General features: G+C 38.2%; 1 protein-coding gene across 1 annotated transcript; it reads left to right on the top strand.

The window, feature by feature from the left end:
• The first annotated feature begins 84 nt into the window (after positions 1 to 84).
• LOC121380374 lies at positions 85 to 21,696 on the top strand. The gene is made up of 10 exons (XM_041509159.1): positions 85 to 220; positions 4,560 to 5,865; positions 7,473 to 7,681; positions 9,891 to 10,183; positions 10,226 to 10,249; positions 14,728 to 14,775; positions 15,365 to 15,808; positions 16,874 to 17,124; positions 19,868 to 19,954; positions 20,837 to 21,696. Exons 1-10 carry the CDS (start codon positions 189 to 191, stop codon positions 21,233 to 21,235), a joined length of 3,093 nt encoding a protein of 1,030 aa, XP_041365093.1. The 5' UTR covers positions 85 to 188; the 3' UTR covers positions 21,236 to 21,696.
• Positions 21,697 to 22,430: the final 734 nt, after the last annotated feature.

The raw sequence follows: 22,430 nt of genomic DNA, 5'->3' as shown, positions 1-22,430 counted from the left end.
GAAAATTTATATATTTAACAAATTATTTGTTCTTTGAGGCACGCATGCGCATTTAATCAGGTTCTAAGAAAATGGCGACCGACAGGGGAAATGTGTTGTTTTCACATTTTGTAGCAAATATATCTAACATATTTCAAAATATATTATGGTTTTATTAATGTTGTCTATTTTCGCAGTTTATATTAAGGATGGATGAGCAAAACAATCGTGTATTAGAAATGTGAGCTATGAGCTTTTTGTTATGGAAGTTTTACTCATTTACAACGAACTCCTTAAAACTTTTTCGCAAGTTTTGTGGGCGGTCTCTTTTATTTCTGTGTTTAGTTTCCTCTGTTGATGTGTCCTTAGTTTACTTACAGATTTAATCCCATGTTCACTTTCTGTGTGTCCATGTGTGCATTTAATTACTACTGCACACTCGGACAAAGCAATAAATAAAGCCTTAGTTAATAACAAAGAGTGGTCTTTTAAACCATTTAGCAGAGAAAAAAAAGATGGGGGAGCAATCATGTGAGGCAAACAATTCCATGACGTTTCGCCCCCAGTTTGACCTATTTTACCCCCAAGTCGGTTCGCCCGAAACTTTTAGTCAGTTCGCCTCCAACTCCCAATTATTTGTTACTTTTAGACAATTATTGTATTGTTTCTTTAGAGGCATTTTAGCGTGTGTGTTACTTTTCTTTAAGAGGGGAGGGATTGTTGTCTTTCCACGATTTGGACAGATCATGAGTCAGTCCAGGCACCAATGATATAATCACCAGTTTAATTAATATATAAAATTAAAAAGAGCACTTTTACACATATAGGGTTGCACTAGAGGAAGCTCGGCACACACAGATGGGTCCAGACCACACATTCACATCGACACAGTGGTATCGTTATGGGGGGTGAACTGGTTATGCACGTGGGGGTGAACTGACATCCTATTTGGAGGCGAACAGACTTTGGGGCGAAATATCTGGTACCCAGGCAAACGACAGTCACCATTATGCAAGGTTCCAATATGAGCTACTCTCGGCAAACTAGGTTCAAATTAACATATAACTCCCTTTTTTATTTTTTTGAATGTACTGTTAAAAAATGTGCCCCAATTCCTTTAAGCGATTGTGCACTCCTTTTTGACTTAATCCTACGGGAAATTAAAAATTCAATAGCACCGAAATTGGCTCTGCCCCCTACCGATTCTGGTCGGGCTGCTGGTGCTCCCTTGTATTTGCCAACACGGGTGGTCCCCTCTCCTACCTACCCTAGCCCAAATACTGACTATACGAGAGCTAGATGGACATTTGGACAGTTACATGCTCTCGTTACAGTCAGAAACCAAATTATGCTAAAAAAAATTCAGTCGCTGCCCACCAAAGAGTAGTCTAATATCACAACGATCCTATGTTCAACGTCAAATACATTTACATCAATCATTTTCGAGTTGTTTGATTAAAAAAAAAATCCAGATATTAATCACTAATACACACACTACAGAAAGAAACCCGACAGCACCCACATTCGGCTAAGCTTCAGTAAACTTCGGATAGTAGAATTCTAAGTTTGCTGACCTACATGATCGTCCACTCAGCTATTCCGTCTTCCAGGGGCCGTCTCATACGATAATATGAGTGTCTGACAATCACCAAAAAAAGATTGTTTTGTTTAACGATACCACTAGAGAACATTGATTCATTAACATCGGCTATTGGATGTCAAATATTTGGTAATTTTATCATAGTGTTAGAGAGGAAACCTGCTATATTTTACTGTTAGTAACAAGGGATCTTTTATATGCACCATCATGCAGAAATGTAATGGTCGGTATTTTGTTGGAAAATGACTGGGTTTTGCATTATTTAGATTATTTGGCAAAATATTTGTTCACCTAGAGCTAGCCCTGATATTGCATGGCAAGAATTGTTTTAGTCAACCGCCCACCCCCCACCCTCAGCCTTTGCCCATAATAAACTGAAGTCTGAACCACATGTTAGCAATTACAATAAATTAATCGGATACCAGACGTTTTGCCACCAAGCCAGTTCGCCCCCAGGTCTGTTCACCCCCAGTCAGTTCATCCCCAAATTTAGGATGTCAGTTCGCCCCCACGTGCATAACCAGTTCGCCCCCATAAAGATACCACTGTGTTGATGTGAATGTGTGGTCTGGACCAATCTGTGTGTGCCGAGCTTCCTCTAGTGCAACCGTATATGTGTAAAAGTGCTCTCTTTAATTTTATATATATATATATATATATATATATATATATATACTGAACTAAAAAAGAAACTTCTGATTTGTAAATACAGTATTTGTTGTGTTAAAGAATTCATTGTGTAATGAAATTATATAGGTAGTATTAGCCTTGAACTGTATTATCAGGGATTCATGAATTTTATCGATTATTTTTGCACTGTTAATCGTCGACAACGTGAAATTCAATTTGCACGTGCATGCATGGTTCGACATGTCCCGTGTAGTATTCGGTCAATTTGTTTTACTTGTCTTACTGACATTGTTGTCAAGTGAACGAAAACGCTTCAAAATTTGTAAAAAAAAAAGTTTTTTTACATTGTAGCATTTTTAGTATGCCAAGCATACCCAATAATTTACGCAAACGGGCGATTGGCATGCTTGATGCTGGCATGTCGACAGAAGACGTTGCAAGGCATGTTGGGAGTTCTAGTCGAGCGATACGAAATCTTCGCGTCAGATTTCGAACGACAGGAAGCACCAACGACTTGCCACGTGGACCGCTATATCATGTACACGCATTTGCGCAATCGATTCCAAACTGCCACTGCTACTGCTGCTAACACACCTGGGCTTGATAATAACCGAATCAGTGGGCAAACTGTTCATAATCGTCTGCAGGAGAACGGTTTACATGTACGACGCCCTTACGTCGGATGAGTTTTAACGCAACGTCATCGTCTAAATTGTCTTAATTGGGCACGTGTACACACACGGTGGATACGGCGACGCTGGAATATCATTCTTTTTTTGGATGAATCCAGATTTTCTTTACAATGTGGTGATGGCAGGGTGCGCATCTACCGTAGGAGAAATGAACGCTATGCTGACTGTTGTGTTCTTGAACGAGATCGTTTCGGGGTGGGGGTTCTGTCATGGTCTGGGCAGCCATTGCCCATGGTTATCATTCACCACTAGTCATCATTGATGGCAATTTAAATGCTCAACGTTACCTTGATGACCTTCTCGCTCATCACGTCATTCCTCTGTTCCATAACAACACCAACATCTCGATTTTTCAGCATGATACTGCTACCTCTCATACAGCTAGAGACACTGTAATTTTTTTTAGGACAAATAACATCGATTTCATTGATGACAGGCCCGCTAAAAGTCCTGATCTCAACCCCATCGAGCATGTCTGGGATAGTCTGGACAGACGATTGAGGCGTCGTCCCAACCCATCCGCTAACGTCAACGAACTTTGTCAAGCGCTCATTCAGGAATGGAACAATATTCCACAGGCAGAAATCAACACTTTAGTCAATTTTATGCGCCTGCGATGCACTGCAGTGATCAGTTCAAGAGGTGGTCATACCCATTATTAAGTGGGTGTTTTTATTTTTAACCTCTACTACACTTGGTCAAAATTTCTCCCAGTTTCTGTTAACCTATGGCCATGATTTTTGCACCAAACGATGCATCATGGAACACCCTTAAACGCATGTATAACAATTATTCCCCCGGTTTGTTTTCATCAAGTTATGTTCAAGCAAAGTTAGCGGAAGTTTCTTATTTTGTTCAGTATATATATATATATTAATTAAACTGGTGATTATATAATCGGTGCCCCGACTGACTCATGATCCGTCCAAATCGTGAAAAGACAACAATTCCTCCCCTCTATGAAAAGAAACACAGTGACACGCACTAACATAATTCTAAAGAAACAATACAATAATTGTTTAAAAGTAACAAATAATTGGGAGTTTGGGGCGAACTGACTAAAAGTTAGGTGCGAACTGACAAATAGTTGGGGCGAACAAGCAAACAGTTGGGGGCGAACTGGTACATAGGGCGAACAGGTCAAACTGGGGGCGAACTGACTGGGGGGCGAAACATCCTGGATTCAATTAATCTACTTCCATACTTTAGACTATGGTATTGATCTGGTCAGGCCTACAGATATTTGATAGTTAATAACATGGAATATGAAAGTTAATGTTTTGTTTAACGCCACCACTAGAGCTCACTGATTACTATAATCATCGGCTATTGGATATCAAACGTAATTTTTGTGTGAAATTTGGAGGAAACCCACTTAATTTTTTTTATTTGCAGCAAGGGAACTTATATGCACTTTCCCACGAACAGGACAGGACATACCATGTTATACCAGTTATAAGACACTGATTAGGACTGGAGAAAAAACAACCAGAGAATGAATCCACAGAGGGTGTTTCACACTACGACCTAAGCAACTCGGGCAGGCATTCTACCGATTGAATTCAATTCCCACCATGGAATATGAATGACCATAAATATTGCCAATATTTAATAATATTAATATCTTTCTCTCTTTCTTTTTTTCCTACTTGTAACAGAGTTTCTGAAGATGGTCAAGTTGTACAGAACACCATCTCTGCGGCGGTGGCGACCTGCACAGGACCTGCATCTCTGTCCGGAGAATTCAACGCCAACCAAGTACAGTGGACAGCTCTTGGTCCTCAGAACACGTACATCACTTTTCACACGCTCCCTTTTAACCTCGATCAGATCCAGGGAGCCGCAGAACTGACCGCAGTGGGAGAAGGCAGTGAGTTGGCCATCATTTCCAGCGATGGGACAGTTGTCGGTGGACCGGAACAGTTTGTTCTTTCCGACAGTGGTAGTAGCAAACAGTATGTTCTTCCTGTCAATGCTGGCAGTAAGCAGTTTATTCTTTCTGACAGTGGTAGCAGTAAGGAGTTTGTTCTTTCCGACAGCACCAACAGTAAGCAGTTTATTCTTTCGGACAGTGGTAGCAGTAAGGAGTTTGTCCTTTCTGACAGCACTAGCAGTAAGCAGTTTATTCTTTCGGACAGTGGTAGTAGTAAGGAGTTTGTTCTTTCCGACAGCACCAGCAGTAAGCAGTATGTTCTTTCTGATGGTGCTGGCAGTAAGCCATTTGTTCTTTCTGACAGTGCTGGCAGTAAGCCGTTTGTTCTTCCTGACAATGCTGGCAGTAAGCAGTATGTTGTTTCTGACAGAGCAATCAATAAACACAGTATCGCTTTCACTAAATCAGCCCAGACAGAGTTTATTCTGCAGACTGGCGCTGGAAAGAAAGAGGATGTCTTTCCAATGCAGTCTCACTTTATTATTCAGTCCGGCACTGACGGCAAACCTGCAGCTTTCTCTGACCCGGGTCAGTCTGATGGTCAATCTCAGGTCATTCTTCAGACCAGTGTTCATGGTAAACAGAATACATCTTACATGGAACCGGATCATTCAAGATTTATTATACAGAACGCAAGTGGATGCGTCGCTGATCCGACTTATACAGAACCGGATCTCTCTGGGTTTATTTTACAGAATTCGTCTCAAGACAGTCACAACACATCCTTTGTTGAACCCAATCCGTCTCAGTTCACAGCGCAGGCTACTGCTCAAGGTGACCACAATACATTGTACACTGATCCGAATAGGGCTCGATTCGTGTTGCAGAATGGTGCCGAGGGTAAGAGTGATGCTGGTTATTCCAAAACAGACCAGTCTAATCTTGCATCTCAGGTTGTTATGGAGACAGGTGCTGGTGGGAAAATGGATGCAGTCGTCCCGAGGTCAGTCCCGACAGAGATTTCATCAGAAAACAAATCGCAGACTTTGGAATACCCCCAACTTCCAACTACAGATGTGGATAAACTTTCTGTACGTTAACAAGCAGTTAAGATAATGTTAAGGAGGATTTGGAAAATTCTTTAAACATTTATTTGATGTGGGCTTTTTTGTCTGGAAGGGGTATTATCATTAAAACAGATTACTGTTGGAAAAATTAGCTACATCTATTTACATGTAGAACATAAAATGATGGTTGGTGTTAAAAATGCAACATGAAACTGTAGAAATTATTTCCAAGTATTAATTATAATTATAAGTACAATAATTTTTAACTAAAAACAAAAAAATATACACACCTGCATGGTGTGTTAAAGCTTGTTCAGGCAGAGGTTCTAGAACACAGTGGTCCAATACCCAAGGCAAGAGGTTTTTGGATTCGGGTCACTAAAAGTTATTTTGTGCGATCCTGATCCAAAAAAAAAAGAATCTATAACGCTACGATCATACGAAAACAAAAGAAACATCTACAAGTCACTTCATTCGATTTGCTGTCACATGCAATATGTCACTAGCAAATAGTTGGCCACCAGTAATCTTTGACCCATCCATGACATTAATATACCTACCGATGTAACTTTATTCAAGTTATAAAGTGTAAACATTGAAAAAACATTGAAAGAACAAAAGTTCATTGTTTTGCCACCATTTTTTTTTTTACACTGGAACCCAAAGATGTGTACTCTAATACTAATAGTAGTACAGTGCAAGCGTAATATGCAAAACAAAACCAGTTTTTTAAATTAGTTTTAAAGGTTGCATGTCACCATTTACATTTGCAAAATTTTAAATGTGTAAATTATTAATTTAATTTATAAAATATATAAATTGCAAAAATATTATAATAATTAAGTACACAATATTGTAAAATAGATAAATTTAACAAAGTACCTACTTTGAAAAACTACTAATTTGATGTGTGTGTTGGGGGGGGGGGGGGGGTGCGTAAGCCTGCAATACTATGCTAATAAAAGTTCTTGTTTCTTTATTGTTTTTTCTTTTCGGTTTTTGGGGGGTGGGGGAGAATTTTCCCATTCACAAGTAAATAAATATATACTCATTTATAAGGGATAAAATATTAATTTGTTTTTAATGTTGTTAATTTTTGTAATAGGTAGGCTAACATGGATTATTTATTATAACTTAGGTAGTTTTAATGGAAATAATTTTTAAAAAATTAATAGGTAACTGGTGAAAATTGTTTCATGTTTTTTTTAAACACACCATAAAGTATGCCTAATGAGCCTATCTGTTGTATAAATTGACAAATTGATTAAACATGATCTCAGTATGCAAAATGTACATTAAAAAGTTATTATTTTAATTTACTTTTTCACCATGGCCAGTGAATGTTCAAATCCAATGGCCCCATGGCAAGTGAATTGAAAAAAACCATATTCTAGAACCTGTGTTTCAGGGCTCACTGGAAAGAGTTTTTGTTTAAAAACATTTTGTCTGCCTGAAGAGTATTTTCTTGAAAGTTATTAAAAGTACATGTATAGCTCATTTAAATAAAATGTTGTTAGCTAGATACTAGATGAGGTAGTTATGGGCAGAGTGAGTCCTGCAGTTATATTTAACAGATCTTCCACTTAACAAATTTCACCAGGACAAAAATTACACGTGTACTGTGTTTTCAGGTGTTTTCCAATGTGTGTGTGTCGATCTCGTCCACTCTACTAGACGTGATTCCGGACTGTGAGTCTGTCCTACTGGACGAGGTCCAGTCTGAGACTAACGCACGGCTACAGAAAACCGACCTCGGCTACAGCGTCACCGGCAGCCTGGACATGGTCGTCCACCTCTACAACCACTTACAGGAGCTGCTCAACATCCCAGGCAGCTCCAGGTATATTTTGAGATCATTTTCTACTAAGTTTCCAACACATGTATCTCAATAGCTTGTACCTGAGAAATTTGACACAATGCTTAAGATGCAGAGTTTGAAAAATTTGTAGGTGTCATTTACATTTTAGACTACTTCGAAAACATGAAATTAGGTTGCTTTTTTATGGCATATTAATGGCACCTTCAACACATTTTAAACTAAGTATTTTTGGTTGAGATTAGGAGAATATCTGTTGCCACTAAATATGCTATTCCTACTGAAAGGCCGTAAGATAATTTTTTATATGCCAGGGGTCAAAACTTACTGAAATTTCTGCTTTACGTAGTGTTTTCCCTAGCTTCTTTTAGCATGGTGCAGAACCATGCCTCAGTAGTCTAGCACCATCTTGCCTCAATCAGCACCATGCTGCCCTGAGATTAAACAAGCCTTTTTCAGTAATTAATTCTAAAATTGTCTTTATAAAACACCCAAAAAGGTATTATTAATTAATAAAATATGCCTTTTATATCTTTTGCCATTCATTTATTAAAGCAAGCACATAAATTACAGTAATGTTTATTTTAACTATTATTTTTTTGTATTTTTAATGAAAAACAAGTGCCCCAAAAGTGTTTGGTCTGCCATGCCTTGCCTAATTTCTAGGGAAATCACTATTACATTTGGTCCAGCAAGCGACAAATTCTGCCAAATCAAATCAAAATCTTCTGGACTAAACATGATTGATTCAGCATCAAACTTAAAATAATAGACTGTCAAACAGGCAAAAAAAAATCTGATGATGTTGGCCAACAAAAACCTCTGTAGGCTCATTCTCATAGAGAGGGCAGTACATACCATGGTATTTGATTTACCAGTCGTGGAGCACTGGGTAAAATGGGCAAACACCGTAATTCCTTTTTGTATATGAAAATGTAGTAACAGTGTTTGCTGTTGAGATATTTTTTGACTTGAGACAAGTGTTAAAAGCACTTTCACTTGCCTTTGATGTTTTTCACTTTCCCCAACTTAAAATTGTAAAGTAAATATATTTATCAATATCCAAACAACATATACTGTGAGAAAATATTTATTTTGGACAGAACAATATTTCAGTGTCTGTCTATAAAATAAAATACCATTCATTTAAAACATAGTTAGCCATGCCGAATACAATCCTTCTACCTGGACTGTCAATATAACATTATTTTCATATATATTTATCTTAACATCTAGTCATTCCACTGTGACTGCCGATGAAATTCATCATGTTCCAGGCTTGTAGGTCGATTAAAAAAAATATTAGTCAACCAGGTTAGTAAATAAAAAAATACATTAATCTACAGATATTATCACTAGCCCAAGATTCTTTCCCTCAAATGTTGTGAACTTATTTTGTTCCATATATAAAATAAATCAGTATGGTTTTAGATTGCAACTCAAACAAAAAAGTAGTTAAAAAAAACCCATAGTTCAAAACAAACTCACTCTGAACACATCGGTAGAAGTGTAAGTAAGAATCAAATGGCTGAGTTGTTTCAAATGGGTCAATATCGGAAGTCCTCGGGTAATGTCACATACCGGTAATACGATAAGAACGGCAGACATAATGGTAATTGAGTTCGTTTGTAATCTGGATAAACTTTAACAAACAATTTTACGTAATTCTCATTTTGATAAAGACTCTTTTTTTCCCAATCGCAGTGTTAATAGTAAATCTACCTTTTGACTCAGAAATTAATGAAAATAGGTGATATTGAAAACCCACTGGAGATACCTTATGGGTACAAATAATAAAGTACGGGTACAAATGAAAGGTTCAAATAAATAATAAACATAGACGACTTTAAATTGCAGAAGACATGTGCATAAGAAAATGTCATGTGGATGCGTTAAAATAGGCAATAGGCCCTATGTTCACAGACACTGGGTTTTCCAAACATTGGTTTTTTTCTATCTCCATGGTTACCAGTATGGTTTTCGGTTTTTCTTCTGTTACCAAAACCGAACTGATTCCATGGTTAACTGCGCATCACTACGATGAATATAAATCTGAGCATTCAGTCATTCCACTGTGACTGTCAATAAATATTTTTGTCGCCAGGTGGGCAACCTGGGATGGGTTTGACTTGCCTGTCCGTATTTTCAGTCGCCAGGGGTGATAAAGCGACCGTTAAGATCGAACCCCGTAGTAAACATTTATTACAGTCCTTAATAGTGATGTTAATTCTAGGTTAAAATTTGTTGGAGAGGAGGTGACGAAACCAGAAGTCCATCACCGAGGAACCAACTGCAATATCTTAGTTCCGTTTGTGTCGTCGAGGGGTCGAGAAATCCACCAGCCATCCCGGTACGGAGGGTGTCTGCAGCTCCAGGAGCTGGATGATGAGGATGATGATGATGGGGATCATAAACCAGTTCTTTCAAGACGAGGGCGCAAATCTCAGCCCAAGAAACTCCGCGGAACGGTTGTTTCTATGAAATCTGAAGAGGTGCTCAAGAAGACCAACGTTTCTAAACCGTTAGATGCATTAAACAGCGTTAGATGTTCTGTTTTTAAACCGTTAGATGCATTAACGTATACAGCAGCTGGTACGTAAAATCACAAACGTTCTGTTTTTAAAGATGTGGGGTACACAACGTATACAGCAGCTGGTACGTAAAATCACAAACGTTCTGTTTTTAAAGATGTGGGGTACACAACGTATACAGCAGCTGGTACGTAAAATCACAAACGTTCTGTTTTTAAAGATGTGGGGTACACAACGTATACAGCAGCTGGTACATAAAATCACAAACGTTCTATATTTAAAGATGTGGGGTACACAAAAGGTTTATGGTTTTCAATGCAATGGTTTACCTCCACTCTCTTCTTAGAGAACTTTTTAAAGAATTTTCAATATCAATTTATTGTTTAATGTTTAATTTCATTCATTTGTTTAATGCTTCATTTATTCATTAGCTTTGGTTTACTTCAATAGCCAATTAATTTGTTTAGCATATTTTTTAAAGACAAATTAGCAATTTAAGTATCCACTGACTAATCCACTCATCTGTTGTGTAAAGTAAGAAACTATCAGACACAATCTCAGTTATATCAGTATTTGAAATAATACAATGACAAATTATTTACTTTCTTTTATTGGTTTTATCAGTGATTAAAATTAAATAAATTTTTAAGCATGACCAGTACATTTTTATTGTCGTAAGTGATTTATTTTTTAAAATTTTAGAATAATTTCATACTTCTTTTTTAAATTATAGTTTTGACATAATGCCAATATTTAATAATACCGTATTTGACCGGGAATAAGCCCAGGGGGCCAAGACAACTCATTTGTAGCTTTGTTGGGGGTGGGCTTATTTCCAGACCGCTGTGAATAAATAAATAAATAAACAAATTTGAATATCAAATTACAAAATATCAAATTAAAAAAACATTTTTTACATACCTCCTGGTACTGTTACTATGTCGGTCTCGTACTCGTCAAAACGATCTGTCGATGACTGGCACGTGTGTGGCTTGTATGCGTCCAATATGAGAAGTCGCCGAGTGTCGTCGTCGTTTGGTCCCCAGACATGTCTGATGAAATGGTGTACTTTCACTGTTGTCATCCAACCGTTCTCCGTAGCAGTAATCAATACATTGTCTGGCACTTTCAACGTGGGTAGCACTCGTGGGCCGATAACACCATTTTTTCCTTGAAGATGATCAAAGCTTTCCGTTTGTCCCCATTTGCACTCGCCGTCAAAGCTACTGTACACCCCTTTTTAGCACCGCCGGTGTGAGAGATTCGCACAGTCTTTGCTCCTTTGACCTCATTTGTGTATTTCGGTACAGTGTCAAATCTAACCATCGTCTGGTCCATATTCGCTATGTTGTAATCGGTGTAGTCCCATTTCTGTCTTAAAGCCCGGATTGCTGAATGAAAACCTGAAATTTTCTCCTTGTAATCACTCGGGATTTTCTGTGCGTCGTTTGTCCCCCGTCTGATTCCCACCGAATATCGCTGCTTCCACCTACGTAGCCACCCGTTTGATGCCTGGAACTTCTGTACTCTAATCTGACTGGTAACTTCTCTGGCCTTGCTTTGCAGAAAGTAGTTTTGACACGCATCTACCTTCTGCCCGCTCATCCTTGAACCATTCGAAGACGGCTTGATCCATTTCGGTGTTCATTGCTTCCGCTCCACTACCAATATTCTTTCGTTCGCTATCTTTGCCTTTCGAAAACATCAGCAATTTCTCGTAATCTTTGTCCCACAGTCGAACCTGTTTTCTTGAAATGCCATATTCTCTTTCAGCCGCGGACAGATTTCGGCCATTACGTCTAAACCAGCCAACAACATCTAACTTATCTTTTACAGTATACCGTTTGCGTACGAAAGGCATGTTCAGTGTATATTGGTGAAAACAAACTATGTGTATTTTTAAGACCCACTATATAGCATTTCTCAGTAATTACCCCCAAGCGAGCTTGTTTATCAATATTACTCACCTTTTCTATTAATTTTGTTTGATGCATAATATTTTTTTCTCAATTCGTTTGATGTGTGATTAGTACTAAATAAACCTAATGATATTATAAAAACACAGATGTGGCTGCATCGTTTGTGTTAAACACTTATTTCTTTTATTTTATTCATTAATGAGTCAGTGCGCCTCAACTGAGAATTCACAACAAAAACAACAGTCAATTAATTAAAATGCTTACCACACCATTCAACCAATCATGAGTTGGTTGTCAATCAAGGCAGTCTTCACGCCCTCTTCCATACCTCACAACAGTCAGTTCATGGGACGTCACAAGTAGTATTACAAATCAACCAATCAGAAAGGTTTTTGTTGTAGCTATTTTTACTGTAAGCCAGGAAGGTCGGCTTTCATCAAAGACACAAGTGAAACAGACATACTTTAGGTTTCACGAAATGGTCGCTTTGTTGATCAAAGTACAATAGCCGACTGTGAAATTGTTGACTGCATATGACTGTAGTGTGTTTGTGGCTGGGTGGGGTGGGGGGATGGTACATAGTACTAAAAGTATGCACTTTATTGGTAATATAATCGTATTTATTAAGCTATAAAAAATAAAAACAACACAAACTACAACATTGTTTTAAATCATTTTAATACTTGTTATCTTGGGACCAGTTTGTCACCCAACGATCTTTTGAACTTTCAGTGAATTTTGATAGCAAACATACTACATATTTGGGTATGGGCTTATTCAAGGATATGGGCCTAATTCTTTAGATCTGCAAAAAATGGGAGTGGGCTTATTCACAGGCATGGGCTTATTCCCGGTCAAATACGGTAATAAACATTATTATTAAAATGTATCTTAAAATATATCCTTCTATAAATGTACATGGCACCCACATGCACTCCAGAATGCATCTAAAAGCAGCTGAAATTTCAAAACTTTCAAAAACGTTTTACAGGAGAGTATGCCCAAGGACCCTTCTAGCATTTTCGACCCCTTTGTTGCCTCAGTTTACATCAAATTATTTTGCCAGCCCTCTGAACAAAAATTCTGGGGAAAAAATTGGAGCTGGCTATCACAGTGATAATATTTTGGGAGGAAAGCACAGTGTAAGATCACAATAGCCCATCTAATCGTTCCCATGCAAAGCACGAGTTACATGTAGTTTTATTACAAAGTTCGGGAGCGGGATGTAGCTCAAGCGGTAGCGTGTCCACCTGCGAAGCAGTCGGTCATCGGGTCGATCCTTCTCAGTAGACCCATTTGCAGTTTGGGCTATTTTCCATTCTAAGCAGTGGTCCACAACTGGTTCATCAAAGGCTGTGGTATGTGCTGTCCTGTGTGGGGAAAGTGCATATAAAAGACCCCTTGCTGCTTATCGGAAAGAGTAGTCTATGTGGCGGCAGCAGGTTTCCTCTAAAGAAATATGTCAGAATGAACATATGTTTGGCGTCCAATAGATGATGATAAGATAAAACTCAATGTGCTCTAGAGGCGTCGTCAAATAAAGCAAACTTTACTTTATTACAAAAAAAAAGAAAGAAAGAAATGTTTTATTTAAGGACGCACTCAACACATTTTATTTACGGTTATATGGCATCAGACATATGGTTCAGGACCACACAGATTTTGAGAGGAAACCTGCTGTCGCCACTACATGGGCTACTCTTCCGATTGGCAGCAAGGGATCTTTTATTTGCGCTTCCCACAGGCAGGATAGCACAAACCATGGCCTTTGTTGAACCAGTTATGGATCACTGGTCGGAGCAAGTGGTTTACACCTACCCACTGAGCCTTGCGGAGCACTCACTCAGGGTTTGGAGTCGGTATCTGGATTAAAAATCCCATGCCTCGACTGGGATCCGAACCCAGTACCTACCAGCCTGTAGACCGATGGCTTACCACGACGCCACCGAGGCCGGTACTATATTATAAGGTTAACGTTTAAAGGAAATCACCACGGTGTTCATTCTGCCAGATGTTTAAAGGAAATCACCACAGTGTTCATTCTGCCAGACGTTTAAAGGAAATCACCACAGTGTTCATTCTGCCAGACGTTTAAAGGAAATCACCACAGTGTTCATTCTGCCAGACGTTTAAAGGTATAGACGCTAGTTTTAGGCAGTGAAATTGGGCACAAAGTTTTGTTAATCTACAAACCTGCAGCGCATTTGGATACATTTATAACAGAGAGAAGCAAAAGACTGATGTTTAAACGGGGAAATAATGTCTAAAACAAACCTAGAGCTTGTCTCGATAACCATTACTTCTCAGATGAACATGCATTTTTAGAATTATGAAAAATGCATTTTGGGGTATTACAAAAACCTGGATGACCAGAACCACTTCAGGTTTATGAAAATGAATATTCTAAATAATAAAATGAAAATACTTCTAATTTAAATGATCAAAAACAGTTTTAATAGCGAAAAATATGTTCTAGTGTTTAAAAACTAGAGTCTGTCACTTTAATTTATGTACCAATAACTGGTTGTGCAGGACCCACTGGTAGTATATTAGTAGAAGACTAGTGTCAGTATTATTGTATATCTGTAGATATATTTTCATAACTGTTAATATTTTTCAGGCACCACAATAAATATGCCAGAGGATGTTCAGAAACAGTATAATTATGGTAAGTGTATTTTTTTTCTCGCTTTGACAAAGTGAAACGGCGAAACATAGGTATTACTTTTCTAATTGTGCTGACAGCTGACAGCAGTGTCAAGTTTTTTGCTTAGCTCCAACCATAAGTGTTTGCATTTTGGTCCATTTTTCTAAGTCCTAAATTGATGAAACTTGGTTTATAGTGGATGAATGGTCATCACAGTGCGTGTTTAAAAGACTAAAAATGTATTAACTAAAAAATATGTAATTTGTTATCTTTTAAATTAGTTTATTCCTGAACGTTATGTCACAAATTATATGTAATCATTTGACCAATGAGTGACGTAATTTTGGGAAGCGACATTATAACATGACTTGACTTCCCCAGTCTTACGTTTGCAGGAAATAATTATTGTGTGGAAAATTTATTTATGGTAGGCAAGATGCTTAATTCTGTGGAATTTATATTTAAATATAATGTTTTATGTTAGAATAATCACATTATATCCAAACCTTGATGTGTTTTGTTAATGGTTTTAAATGTAGTTGCACTTTGTAACTTATATCTGTGAGCTCAAATTTATTTAATTTTAATTATTATTAATAATTTTTTTCAGATTCTAGTTTGGAATACACCCCAAAATACACCGGGTCAAAGAAGCCTGAAAGACCGGGGAAGCAGTATGAAGCATTGTCGCCGTTTAAATTCTTTTGTCCAATGTGTTCGTTTAGGACAAAACGTGAGAGTCATTTCGAGAAGCACAGGAAGCTGCACGAGAACAACAGCACTAAACTACAGCACTGCTCCAAGTGTAACTTCGTGTCGGTGCGGCTGAGCGTGTTGCGGCGCCACGAGATCATCCACAGTACTCATGTGTTCCAGTGTAACATCTGTGCGTACAAAGCCGACAACCTAAAGCTGTTACGTCGACACAGACTGTTACGACACGAGTCGAACCAGGAGAAGAGAAACCAGCTCAAGTTCTGTCCCGACTGCGAGTACAAGACCGTGCACAACACCCTGTATCACCGCCATCTTCAGACACACGCGTCTACCAGAGGTTTGGACATTTACGTCTTCACTTTCTTTGAGTTTTTTCATGTGTTATGGGTGTCAGAAAAGTATACCTTTTGCTTGTGGAAAAGGTAAAATATAAATATAAATCACTTTCTTTTCAGTTATCTCCCTACATTTCGACAGCATTCTGCCATCTTCATCAGAAGATTAAAATTTAAAAAAATATTTGGTGTTTTCACTGATCCAATAATGAACACAGTGCGACTTTCATTTCGCTGAATGTTCTTGTAAATTACGGTTGACTTTGAAATTTGGTGCTTTAACATTTTTTCAGTGCTTAATCTGTTCAGTATTTATAGCCTTATTTCAAGAGCAATAACTCTAGGAATACTCAGGGTTGACGTTAGTAATATTCTGAAATAATCCAAGTATGTCAATAATGTTATGACAGTACAGATGCTATGAAAATATATAGAACCTGAAGTCCTCTACTGGTTTAACTGTCTGTTCGTCTGTCTGTCCCACATAAAGTATTTTTGAACTTTTTTTTTCCCGCAGTGCTTCAAGATATTGAGCTGAAATTTTATATGTACAGATACATATAAAGTTAAGGCAAAATCTTTGACTTTGGGAATTAACTGTAACTGTCACATTAATATGGAATTTATCGATTTTTGACAGAGTTATGGTCCTTGAACTTAGGAGATACAAACTTTTTGTGGGACGTGCTATTCACTGCCACTGGGACATGTATTGCTTTAGCAGTATTCTCTGAATGCTTGTTTGCTTAAAGATTTGTTAGCGAAAACATACAGCCTTTGCTTGTTGTGCTACACTTTTTACTTCTTCAGTAAACTTTAAATAGGCCTCTGAAAATTGCTACAAAGATTGTTTGTGTGGTGATCACGAAAGTCTTAATTTTCATGCATTAAAGTTAGGACATCATTTACATGGATGTAACAGGTTACACAAAAAGAAAATGGTTATTAAATGTATTTTTGCATAACCCATAAATAGGTTAGTAGACAATTTTGTTTTCTTTCAGATGCCTATTAAAACAAAAATACATGTGATTGTTTCTGAACCGTGTATTCTGTACTATTTCTAGCACTACCAACAAATGGAGCTACAACTGAGTATGTGTGTAACGAGTGCTCGTACACGACAATTCGTAAAGAGCATTACATCCGACATCGTAAGAATGTCCACGGCAACGCCCGCCCCTTCCTGTGTGACACATGTGGCATGGCGTTCAAGCGGCCCGACACACTGGCCCAACACAAGATTGTCCACGTCGACAGGAAGGACCGGCTGTTCGCATTCAACTGCAGTCAGTGTAACAAAGGATTCAGATCTCAGGTAAGTGGTTCAGTCAGTGTAACAAGGGATTCAGGTCTCAGGTAAGTGGTTCAGTCAGTGTAACAAGGGATTCAGATCTCAGGTAAGTGGTTCAGTCAGTGTAACAAGGGATTCAGATCTCAGGTAAGTGGTTCAGTCAGTGTAACAAAGGATTCAGATCTCAGGTAAGTGGTTCAGTCAGTGTAACAAGGGATTCAGATCTCAGGTAAGTGGTTCAGTCAGTGTAACAAGGGATTCAGGTCTCAGGTAAGTGGTTCAGTCAGTGTAACAAGGGATTCAGGTCTCAGGTAAGTGGTTCATTGTTACAGTCGGTGTAACAAAGGATTCAGATCTCAGGTAAGTGGTTCAGTCAGTGTAACAAAGGATTCAGATCTCAGGTAAGTGGTTCAGTCAGTGTAACAAAGGATTCAGATCTCAGGTAAGTGGTTCAGTCAGTGTAACAAGGGATTCAGATCTCAGGTAAGTGGTTCAGTCAGTGTAACAAGGGATTCAGGTCTCAGGTAAGTGGTTCATTGTTACAGTCGGTGTAACAAGGGATTCAGATCTCAGGTAAGTGGTTCAGTCAGTGTAACAAGGGATTCAGGTCTCAGGTAAGTGGTTCACTGTTACAGTCAGTGTAACAAGGGATTCACATCTCAGGTAAGTGGTTCAGTCAGTGTAACAGGGATTCACATCTCAGGTAAGTGGTTCAGTCACAAGGGATTCAGATCTCAGGTAAGTGGTTCAGTCAGTGTAACAAGGGATTCAGATCTCAGGTAAGTGGTTCAGTCAGTGTAACAAGGGATTCACATCTCAGGTAAGTGGTTCAGTCTGTAACAAGGGATTCAGATCTCAGGTAAGTGGTTCAGTCAGTGTAACAAGGGATTCAGATCTCAGGTAAGTGGTTCAGTCAGTGTAACAAGGGATTCACATCTCAGGTAAGTGGTTCAGTCAGTGTAACAAGGGATTCAGATCTCAGGTAAGTGGTTCAGTCAGTGTAACAAGGGATTCAGATCTCAGGTAAGTGGTTCAGTCAGTGTAACAAGGGATTCAGGTCTCAGGTAAGTGGTTCATTGTTACAGTCGGTGTAACAAGGGATTCAGATCTCAGGTAAGTGGTTCAGTCAGTGTAACAAGGGATTCAGGTCTCAGGTAAGTGGTTCACTGTTACAGTCAGTGTAACAAGGGATTCACATCTCAGGTAAGTGGTTCAGTCAGTGTAACAAGGGATTCACATCTCAGGTAAGTGGTTCAGTCAGTGTAACAAGGGATTCAGATCTCAGGTAAGTGGTTCAGTCAGTGTAACAAGGGATTCAGATCTCAGGTAAGTGGTTCAGTCAGTGTAACAAGGGATTCACATCTCAGGTAAGTGGTTCACTGTTACAGTCAGTGTAACAAGGGATTTAGGTCTCAGGTAAGTGGTTCACTGTTAGTCAGTGTAACAAGGGATTCAGATCTCAGGTAAGTGGTTCATTGTTACAGTCGGTGTAACAAGGGATTCAGATCTCAGGTAAGTGGTTCATTGTTACAGTCGGTGTAACAAGGGATTCAGATCTCAGGTAAGTGGTTCAGTCAGTGTAACAAGGGATTCAGGTCTCAGGTAAGTGGTTCACTGTTACAGTCAGTGTAACAAGGGATTCACATTTCAGGTAAGTGGTTCAGTCAGTGTAACAAGGGATTCAGATCTCAGGTAAGTGGTTCACTGTTACAGTCAGTGTAACAAGGGATTCAGATCTCAGGTAAGTGGTTCACTGTTACAGTCAGTGTAACAAGGGATTCACGTCTCAGGTTAGTGGTTCACTGTTACAGTCAGTGTAACAAGGGATTCAGGTCTCAGGTAAGTGATTGTGTTACTGCAATCAGTTTAAAAATACCTACATGTACATTCAGTCCCACATTACAACTTTGAATGAAATACAGACATTATTATGCTACTAGTAAATTAAATTTGGTCTATCGGTAAATAGTAATAGCACACCGTGATTGCAACCAAAATCTCAATCCACGGAGTGTCAAAAGTTGACAGTGTTAATGGCAGTTAGTTTGAAACTTAGCGATATTCAATCCCACATTACAACTTTGTATAAAATACAGACATTACTATTCTAGTAGTCAAAATAAATTTGGTGGAAAATTGCATGTGTTCACTTCTTAACAAAAGTAAATGTTGCTTGTATGTTTAAGTTTAATGAGAGTTACTTTCCTTTTTGGACCCATCAGAGTAAAAAGTGGTGATATTTCAGACTGTAAGTGATGAACTTATTTGTTTTCAGTAGAATGAAGGAAAGAAATGTTTTATTTAACGACGCAATCAACACATTTTATTTACGGTTATATGTCATCGGACATATGGTTATGGACCACACAGATATTGAAGGAGGAAACTCGCTGTCGCCACTTTATGGGCTACTCTTTTCGATGAGCAGGATCTTTTATATGCACCATCCCACAGACAGGATAACACATATCACGGCCTTTGATATACCAGTCATGGTGCACTGGCTGGAACGAGAAATAGCCCAATGGGCCCACCGACGGGGATCGATCCTAGACCAACCACGCATCAAGCAAACGTTTTACCACTCGGCTACATCCCGCCCCACAGTAGAATGATGTCACAGGGACTATTCTTTCTTTCCAAGATAGAAAATTAAACATTATTCTGGTTTAATTGCTACTAGGCTAAGTTTGTATGCTTGACACACATGGTCGTGTAATAACATGTGAGTTTACAACAGAATAATGCTTGTTTTTTCTTTTGACAGGCACATTTGAAAGAACACGAGACAATGCACTCAAAAGACAGACCGTTTCTTTGTGATCACTGTGGAGCATCGTTCAAAACACCACAAGTACGTACACTTGAAATATGATCTGTGAATCTGAAGTTTATTAAAACATCTTAAATTCGGGCTGCGAACTGGTGTGTGTGTGCATAAAATATGGTTTTGAAACTGAATTCTGTTGCTTTCTCATAACGCTAAGTCTGGGACTGTATCATTGCCTTCGAACAATGTGATGTCATAACTGGAACTGGAAGGAACTGTATTCTGTCATTGATCATTGAAACCAAAAAAACAAAAAACAGAACTGGAAGTGAATTCCATCTTCCACATATGGATGTGGAATGGGTTGGAAGAGTTTTTTAATTGAACTTGGAAGTATTCGTACTAAATGTTGAAGTGCTTTGGGTGATTGGTGTGTCAACAGTATTGGTCACTGGTTTTTATGTTTGTTTATACCCAGATGAATCTAAAAGAGAGAACAGATAATCATTATTATTAAATTTCAATCATTATTTATTAATAAAAACACAAACAATATCATATTTTCTTTTGGTATTTTTTTGTGGGGTTTTGAACAATGAAGTTCAATAATACAAAGTACCAGTATAAATTGGCGTCATCAGATATGTCTGTTTTTATGTTCATCGTGAAATTAATGAGATGACTTTTTAAAGAGGCGTCATCAGATATGTCTGTTTTTATGTTCATCGTGAAATTAATGAGATGACTTTATAAAGAGGCGTCATCAGATATGACTGTTTTTATCTTTATCATGAAGTTAATGAGATGACTTTATATTGTAATGAATATAACATAACAGTCAAAATTTAATATCAGATTGTGTCACTATGTGATTTTATATAATATGTTACTGTTATATGTGGATAAATTCACAAAAGATAAACAATTCTTTAAAGATGTTTTAATCAGTGTTGTTACTCGTGACAGGTTCAGAAGAAACACATCCAGACAATTCACCTCAACCCGAGATCGTTCTCCTGCGGAGAATGCAACAAGTGTTTCAACACCAAGTACGCACTTCACCGCCACCTGCGCACCCATGAACTACAGCAACAACAACAGACTGACCTGCAGGCGGCGACAGTGGACATTGAGCAGACAGACATCCCGAGTCTGTCCACTGACCAGCTGTCCGAGATTGACCCTGACACGCTACAGACGATACAGACTCAACAGGCCCTCGATGTGGTGGGTGCGGCCATGGAGGAATCGTTCGACCAGTCGGATGAGACATTACATCAGGCCTACATTCAGCCAAACGAAACTACTACGGCATTGTTGTATTTGACAGGGAATTTACAAAATATTGAGTACAATCCTTCATAGCCTATGGTTATTTTTCCTCTTCTGTGTAGGTGTTTGGCTATGGGTGTGTGTCTGTAATGTGTTAGTGTGGGTGGGTTGGTGAGTGTATAATTTTGTGTGCGTGGATAAAGGAAAGATAATCATTAAAAAACATTTTTTATTTTTTATTTACTGCATTCATACCTGGGTCCACATAAATGCTATGTATTTTCCCCTACATGTTAAAAAATAATATAAAACTAACTTGGAATTAGCATCTATCCTTTTTTTCCAATAGAGTCCGGTGTCCAGAAACTAATTTTTTTTATTAAGGAGTTAATTTCTTACAATGCACCTATGAAATGTGACTATTATACATCTTTCAGGTAATACCGGCCTCGGTGTCGTCGTGGTTAGGCCATCGGTCTACAGGCTGGTAGGTACTGGGTTCGGATACCAGTCGAGGCATGGGATTTTTAATCCAGATACCGACTCCAAACCCTGAGTGAGTGCTCCGCAAAGGCTCAATGGGTAGGTGTAAACCACTTGCACCGACCAGTGATAACTGGTTCAACAAAGGCCATGGTTTGTGCTATCCTGTCTGTGGGAAGCGCAAATAAAAGATCCCTTGCTGCCTGTCGTAAAAAGAGTAGCCTATATGGCGACAGCGGGTTTCCTCTCAAAATCTGTGTGGTTTAACCATATGTCTGACGCCATATAACCGTAAATAAAATGTGTTGAGTGCGTCGTTAAATAAAACATTTCTTTCTTTCTTTCAGGTAATATGCTTGTCTATATCAAATGTATGTATGTGTACAAGTTTACTTTGTTTTGTTTGGATGTTTTTAATATATTGTAATGTACTCCAATTGTTTTTGGATATAGGTTAAACTTTCAGAAAATGTTAATTAACAGAAGGAAGACTGTCTTTACTGTTTTTCTAACATGTTTTATAGCAAGGGTTATACTAAAATGTTATTTACGACATTTTGTTTGTAAGACAATTTTTTGAATGGTGTATGTGTTTTCTTGCAAAAGATTTTGATTTCTACGCTTGTGAATTTGTCTTTATTAATGAATTGTTTTGGTTATTATTGTCATTGAATAATAAAGAAAATATGTAAGAAAGACTGTGCATTATTGTTAATACTTTATTCATAATAAAGTGACAAATCTTTTGAAAATCTGACACTTGATCAGTTTAGTCACAAAATCATACACAGGGAACCGTTTCACT

Source organism: Gigantopelta aegis, chromosome 9, assembly GCF_016097555.1.
Source record: "Gigantopelta aegis isolate Gae_Host chromosome 9, Gae_host_genome, whole genome shotgun sequence".
Lineage (NCBI taxonomy): Eukaryota > Metazoa > Mollusca > Gastropoda > Neomphalida > Peltospiridae > Gigantopelta > Gigantopelta aegis.
The sequence above is the reverse complement of the archived record's forward strand: the minus strand, read 5'-3'. Positions and strand labels throughout refer to the sequence as shown.

What these genes read in the sequence shown, in the direction of transcription:
- LOC121380374 (XM_041509159.1), top strand. Translation starts at nt 189, where the DNA reads ATGGATGAGCAAAACAATCGTGTATTAGAAAT. An exon ending in AACAATCGTGTATTAGAAAT is followed by an intron (nt 221 to 4,559) that starts GTGAGCTATGAG and finishes TACTTGTAACAG; the next exon opens with AGTTTCTGAAGATGGTCAAG. An exon ending in CAACGTTTCTAAACCGTTAG is followed by an intron (nt 10,184 to 10,225) that starts ATGCATTAAACA and finishes TTAAACCGTTAG; the next exon opens with ATGCATTAACGTATACAGCA.